Genomic DNA, 7,703 nt, shown 5'->3' with positions numbered 1-7,703 from the left:
ATTACTTTTCAAACAGGGTGGTTGGCTTTTGGAATGAGCTGTCTTCAAGGGTGGTGGAGGCAAAAATTTAAATGAGTTCAAGAAAAGATTGGATGAATACACAAATAGTAAGCGGTGGTTATAGTTTGGAGCTGGAAGGGACATCCTTGATGGGCTAATAAGCTCCTTTTTGTCCCTTTAAAATTTTATGAAATGTAATTGTGCTTCAAATTTGTATGATCTAATCAATAAGTGTTCCACTACTTTGGTTTATACCATTTTGTTTCAGATGTCACCAGTGTTCTCAAGTTCGATATTGCTCAGAACATTGTTGCAAAGAATCGTGGGTGAAGTACCATAAGTGGGAATGTGGTAATCTGGATCTTCTTCATTCCGTAAATATTAATGTTTAGTTTCTTTTATATAATAAAAGTAACCATTCTTTTAGCACCTTAAAAAAAACCCATTTAAATTAAAAATGTCATTACTTTTAACGTTTCACTTGTCCAGTATGTCTTCCCAACTAAAAAGATACAGTGACAATATTAAATAACCCAATATCAATATTTATAAATACTGTAAGACAAGATTCCAACCATCCTCATACCTGCTGAGCTGTTATTGAAACTTTTGACTACAATAGATAATGTAGGCGTACTGTAATAGAAAACGACTGAATTATAAACCAATTGTTTAGGGCCTTGCGATTAGGACACATGACTTTCAACCTGTGGGTTTGAACCTGCTCACCAAACATGCTTGCCCTTTCTGCCATGGATGTGTTATAATGTGATAGTTAAAAGTAACCAAGGAGTTAATGGTGTTGACTGACTGCCTTCCCTCTAGTCTGTCACTTCAAAATTAGGGATGATTGGTGTAGCTAGCTCTTGAGTAGCTTTGTGCAAAATTCAACAAAATGAACAAACTGTAGAGGTGTAAAACAGAGTAAAAATATGATCTATTATCATCATGAAATCACCCAATATAAATATTCATAAACAATGCAAGACAAAATTCCAATCACAAATAAAATATGTATTTTCCTGTAAAAAGTTGTCTAAGCTGTTGATTTTATCATTCTAATAAATAACTAATTTTTTATATTGAAATACAAAGTTATGACTACTTATGCAGTTGTAAGTTTTGTAAGAAAGACTCAGTGCATCCATAAACTAATTCTTTTGAATAATATGTACATGTTATTTTTTATCTGTCTCTTTCTCCCCTGTTTTACAGGTAGGCATTGCACATCTTGCATTTCGTATTATTCTAGTAACTGGGATGCCATGTTTATCTGGTAAGATTTTAATAATGTTTTATGAGAGGAAAATACAGTTTCAAATTGGTTGATATATTGAATACTGAATCATCAATGTTTTATCCAGTAGTTGTTAAAGTACTGCCATATTAACACTTGTGGAATTTTGTTCACAAATATGAAAATTCACAGACACAACTCGTAATGTGTTTTTATATTACATTTATCATAGTTAGGCTTAATTAGGCATTGATATTTTTGCTATTTAATGCATGATTTTGGTATTCACTTAATTTATTTTCATCTACATAAATATTAGGTTTTTTGCCATACTATCTGTACCATCCTATTATCTGACTCTGTGGCTAAACAGTAATAAGACTCGTGGCAGATCTTAAGCTATTTTAAGGTTCCACTGTGTTTAATAAGCTCTCATTGTAAATGTTGTTAGGGAGAATTATATTCATTTTTGCATATATATCTGTGCTTTTCTTAGAAGATGGAGTCAGTGATAGTACATGCACAGAGCAAACAACTAGTTTTTGTTTTATAAAGTAAGATATTATATTCTTTAGTATTAGTGTCATCATTAGTGTTGTTTAATAAATATATATATATATATATTATTTTTCATTGTGACAATTTTTTTACATTGTTAGCATAGTATATGGATTTAGGACCAACCTAAATTTAATATTAAGAGCTGACTGGATCTTGTGAGATATGATTGGGATTATGGCAGAAAATTATGATTTAAGGAGGATACCCAACTGATGAGTCAGTACATTGTAATCAGAAGTGTTTTTGTTTGATAACGTTGCATACTGCTGGTTAGACAAATATATTAAATTAGCCACAATGTTTGTGTTTAGTTTTTAGTTCTAAACTCTCTAGCTAGCTTGGCTTGATCAGAAGTTAATAACCGCATGCGGGTAAACTTTGTTTTTTTTGAAAGTTCACAGTTTGACTTACTAGCCTACATAAGAAAGTATTTGTGTATGGTCGGGACCATCATAGGTGGATATAAAATTGGTGTTGAAAATTTTAATTGACTTGGCTAATAAAACATTAAAATGAAATTTGTTGTCTAATTGATGTGACAATAACTACATGTAACACTAATTATGTACAAATATCAAAGAAAAATTAGCTTATATCATATATGATTAATCAAGTAAAATTTATCACAAGCATTGTTATGAACAGTAATGTTGGTAATTTTATTTTTTAAGAAAATAGAATGACTTTAGTAAGGCTATGATTTCTGTATACATCATTAATTTACACCTGTTATAAAAGTTTCAAGAAGCATAATAAACCAGTTTTATTTATTCATCAGCATGTTTTTCTCATTAAGAGTTTTTGAAGAATAAGGATAGAACTGATGACCAAGAAATGTACTTGGATACAGAAAGACAGCATTGTATAAGGAACTACTTGAGAGTTTACCACCTGGTTACTCATTCACGAGAGATGTACGTTGAAGACAATTTTCAATATGCTTTGGTGAGTATAAGATATATTTAATTTGCTGTATAATATTTATGTTTAAATTTGAGCTGGAAAAATAACACAACAGTGATAAAATATTTCTTTAAAAGGATGGATAAAACAAACTGGAGATAAAGTTCTTAGTTTATTCTGAACAACATTTTTGGCACAAACCCTTCTTCAAGGTACAAAAAAAAGCTATTCGAGAACAACTCTACAAAGCAATCTTATCGATTTTACACAGTTGTTTATTTCTAGAAATATTTTTCTTACTTTGAACTGACAAAACTACAAGCACCAGCATATTGTTGTATGTGTATGTAGTTTCCTTTTGTTGTATAGAATGCTTTGTGCATTTGTCCCAATGACTTTCTGTATTTTAAAACATTGAGTAGAGTAAATTAAGAAATTTAACACCAGTTGTTCATTTGTCATTCTTTTTATTTAAGTATTTCATTATTTTTGTCTGATGTTTAGTTGAGGAAAATATTTTTGTCAGGACTTTCGTAGTTTGCTGTTTCTGACCTTGTAGTAAGTTATATAAATTAAAATATGCTTTAATTTGCAACACACAAATTGTGTAAAATAATGACTCTTTGAATACATTTTATAAACTTTTCACTCCCCACATTTTGTGAGTCCATGACTTCATTGGTTACAGGGTTCCTAGTATCATAGGAGCCACACAAAATAATTTAAACAAAAATGCTGCCAATATTTCAATTAATTTTACTAATTAATGCTTGAGTTCATTATGTATATTTACTTAGAACATGAGTGGTTCACTCGGTTGTATTACGTGAATGTTGATAGAGGGGAAAACATAGTTATTCAACTTGATGTAGACCTCTTGTGTACTGAATGGTTTAAAAAAAGCCAGTAATTTTAGGGTTAAGAGATTTTATATATTATTGTAGACTATGCTTTCTTTGCATAAAAGTGTGATAGATTGGATTAGTGACACTGAATGAAAAGGGATGGGAAAGGGAAAAGGTTTATGTTTGTTGTGTGGCATTATGAAGATGCGAGTGTTATGCTACATAAAATTATAAAAGGCCCGGCATGGCCAGGTGGTTAGGGCACTCGACTCGCAATCTGCGGGTCGTGGGTTTGAATCTCCGTCACACCGAAGCATGCTCACCCGGTGTCCAGACTAGGGCGCTAGTCCTACTCCCGTATACTCACCTCCAACAGAATTTGGAGGTGTGAGAAACACCATACGAAACTACTACATTATAAAAAAAATACTTGATATTTCTAAGAACAAAATAAAGCAATAAAAAATATAAAATTTAACCAAAGTGTATTTTGCTGAATCAAGTGATTAGACATTCATTTAACAATATTTTTTTTGTAAATGTGGAAACATAAAGTTGGACATTGCCAAAGAACACCTGTATATAGTTAAAAAATGTTGATTATGTAACTTGGCAAAAATGTAATCATTATATGTGTGTGGTTCATGTTTTCAGACTGCTGCACTCTTGCTACTTCTTTTGAAGAAGGTGAGATTTTTCTGTAGCGATGATAACCATACCTGTTCTGATGGTTGTTCTGATATTTCCTTCGAAAGTACTCCTTTTAACAAGGAAGAAAGCTCGGGAAATAATTCTCAGGATCCTTCTAATAACAGTGACTTTATTCAGAATTTGTTAATTAATTCTCATGACAAGACATCTTTGGTGGCTGCCACTGGAGGTTTGTGTTTGAGACATATTCAACAGCTTGTATGTAATGCTAGTGCAATAACACAGCTTCAGACTTTCCAGGCTGAAAATGAAACTGTTCTTATGGAGAAACAAGTCAGAGTTGCAACAGCTTTTTATCCATCATCAAGTCTGATGAACCATTCATGTGATCCCAATATTATTACCAGGTATGTGACTTTATACTGCTCTTTGTTCTTACCACATTTTTAACTATATCATACTATTCTTCTAGGTTTGTGACTATATCCTACTAATCTTACCAGGTTTATGACTTTATTCTACTAATGTTCCAGATTTGTAACTTTATCCTACTAACCTTACTCGATTTGTGACTATATTTTACTATTCTTACCTGGTTTATGATTATATCTTACTATATTTATTGGGCTTCTAACTGTATACTACTGTTTTTACCAGGTTCATGGCTATATCGTATTATTCTTACTGAATTTGTGACTGTGTTCTACTAATCTTACTAGGTTCATGGCTATGTCCTACTATATTTATTGAGCTTATGACTATATCCTACTATTTTTACTGGGTTTGTAATTATCCTACTGTTCTTGCTAGATTTATAACTATATTCTGTTATTCTTACCAGGTTCATGACTATATCCTACTATTCTTACTGGATTTGTGACTATATTGTACTATTCTTACGAGGTTTATGACTATATACTACTTTTTATTTATTGGGTTTGTGACTTTATCCTACTATTTTTACTGAGTTTGTGACTCTATCCTATTATTTTTACTGGATTTGTGACTATATCCTGCTATATCTATTGGATTTGTAACTATATTGTACTTTATTTATTGGGTTTGTGAGTGTATCCTACTGATCTTACTGGGTTTGTGATTATAAGAATGTAAATTTCTTCTGTTTTTCATCAACAGTTGATTACTAAGCAAGTTTGGTTCAAGTAATAATAATGATTACCTATTTTTCGAAACCAAAAACTAATATACATTGATTTATGTACTTATAATTATTTGATTTTCTGAGAGGTTATCTTCAGTAATTTCTGAAGACAATTTTTATTGAAAGCTTATTAAATATATATTACCATAACTATCTCAGCTGATTCACTTGGAAAGTTTTACAGAAATTGATAAAACATTTGTAATTCACTTAGAGAATATTTTTATGGAATGTGAGAGTTTGCCTCAATATTTTTATGGAATGTGAGAGTTTGCCTCAATATTGTTATGGAATGTGAGAGTTTGCCTCAATATTTTTATGGAATGTGAGAGTTTGCCTCAATATTGTTAATTCTACGAGATATTTATTAAAAGAATATTTAATTTTTTTTTCTTCTTTCGTTTGTGTAGCTTTCATAAAGACAAGTTGATAGTTCGTGTGGTAAAAAAAGTTTCACCTGGTGGAGAGGTGTATAACTGTTATGGTAAGTTTTTTTCTTGCTAACCAGATGTATATATGGTGCATTCACGTTCAGTACCCATTAAAAAGAATGTTACTTTTATAATGATAGGATAGAGGAAGCCATAACTTGTATCAGTGTAGATGTGTTAGAAGAAAATAGAAACACTTAGCTTGATTTTTGTATTTTAATTAAAATGAAATCTGTATAAATATTGCAGTACTGAATGAATGGAAAGAGTAAAGAAATGTATTAAAAGTAGAGGTTTATTTTTATTGAAAAGTGGTAGAGGCTACGTATACCTTTCTCTTTCATATTAGTGTCTTTAAATGTTACAAGCTATTTAAATTTGAATAGGGCCACACTTTCGAAGAATGAGCAGAGAGGATCGTCAGAAGGCTTTAATAGAGCAATACTTTTTTGTCTGTAAATGTGAGGCTTGTGAAGGAAATGGTGAATGGGAAAACAAGTTTCAGGTACAACTAAAACTGTTTTGTTTAAACAAGTTTATTCATCTGTGTGCTTTTTTCATTTTACCTTCATTTTACCACCTTTCCCTGTATGCGTATAAGGAAATGATACAAATAGGTTTAACTAATATTCTTTTAAAAAGCACATTATCATCTAGTAAATTAAAAAATCAGTTCTCTTTTGCACGTTTATACTCTTCTTCAATAAAAACTTCCACTTCCAAAAAATTATATCAACAAATGAATAAAACACACCATTATCTACATATTTCTCACTTGTCATATAACTTGATTGGAAACAAATTTCTTTCACCCTAATTGTAACTGTAATTGTTTTGACTTGAAATAACTAGCCATGGATTTTAGTAATTTTCGCAGGATATTTTTTGAAGCTATATCATACCAACTACATTAATTTACCTATTAGTCTGCTATGATAAAATAATTATATATTTATTATCCAAGGTGTTGTATAATATTTTAACCTTCAACATAAATTCATGTATATGAAGCATTAAGTTTTTGGTTTGTTTTTACATTTGCTGATAACAGGAAGTAACTCTAAAAAAATTTGTACTTTTAAACCTTTAGGCTTTAAGGTGCAATAGTTGTGAGGGCCCATTGAGACCATTAAATGACATAAGCCGAACCTCTTGTATTGACTGTGATAGAGAACAAGACTGTGCCATTCAACAACAGGTATGTTGTGTTTGTTTTATGAATAAGTGAATATGTTATGTTAACTATCACCCTGGGTATCCTTTACTGAGCATGACACAAGGTTTTAGTGTCTTACATTCAAAATTTTATTAAACTACTTTTTGCATATGTTATACCAATTAGAATAGCATACATTCTTAGCTAATAATCCATATTTTAATAGTATAAAAGTTTTAAGTTCTTTATTCTACAAAGCAATACTTAAAAAAATCCTGAATTTCCACTAGCGTGATCCACATGACACATTTTCTCTTAGTATGTTATCATCCCTATTTTATCCATCACCCCTCGAAAAAGTATGAAATTAAACATAAAATACTCTCTATAAAATAGTTATTACTCAAACAAACCATAAGTTTTATAGCTTTCAATTTTGTTTGGTTACAGAGCTATCAAATAGAAAATCAGCCCCTCCCTCCTCCCTCACCCACCTGTCACATCCTCTCTTTCACAATTCATTGATAGTTCTCTCTGGTGGTCAAGGTTTTCATCTATCAAACAACGTACTGTATAATGTTGTATTCTGAACAGAATATTGTCAATTTCAATCACAGTACAAGATTCGTTCCCATGGGAAAATTAACAACTAGCTTGGATGAATTTGTAATGGCTCTTGTCATATAGTTAGAAAGCCAGGAAAATTTTGAGAGGTAAGTGAATTTGTTTACTTTTTGCATGTTATTAGTCTATATTC

At 30.9% G+C, this 7,703-nt stretch overlaps 1 protein-coding gene across 3 annotated transcripts in view; it reads left to right on the top strand.

The window, feature by feature from the left end:
* LOC106462060 (SET and MYND domain-containing protein 4-like) overlaps nt 1–7,703 on the top strand; it is a 74,141-nt gene that overhangs the window by 49,662 nt on the left and 16,776 nt on the right. For all 3 annotated transcript variants that reach the window (XM_022389193.1, XM_022389194.1, XM_022389195.1), the window contains exons 10-16: nt 269–374; nt 1,216–1,276; nt 2,595–2,743; nt 4,201–4,604; nt 5,770–5,843; nt 6,177–6,295; nt 6,881–6,988. In XM_022389193.1, the coding sequence (XP_022244901.1) occupies nt 269–374; nt 1,216–1,276; nt 2,595–2,743; nt 4,201–4,604; nt 5,770–5,843; nt 6,177–6,295; nt 6,881–6,988 (1,021 nt within the window). The remainder of the gene's footprint in view (nt 1–268; nt 375–1,215; nt 1,277–2,594; nt 2,744–4,200; nt 4,605–5,769; nt 5,844–6,176; nt 6,296–6,880; nt 6,989–7,703) is intronic.

This window comes from Limulus polyphemus, unplaced genomic scaffold (assembly GCF_000517525.1).
Source record: "Limulus polyphemus unplaced genomic scaffold, Limulus_polyphemus-2.1.2 Scaffold1086, whole genome shotgun sequence".
NCBI lineage: Eukaryota > Metazoa > Arthropoda > Merostomata > Xiphosura > Limulidae > Limulus > Limulus polyphemus.
Note: the sequence above shows the minus strand (reverse complement) of the source record. Positions and strands in the feature narration are given on the sequence as shown.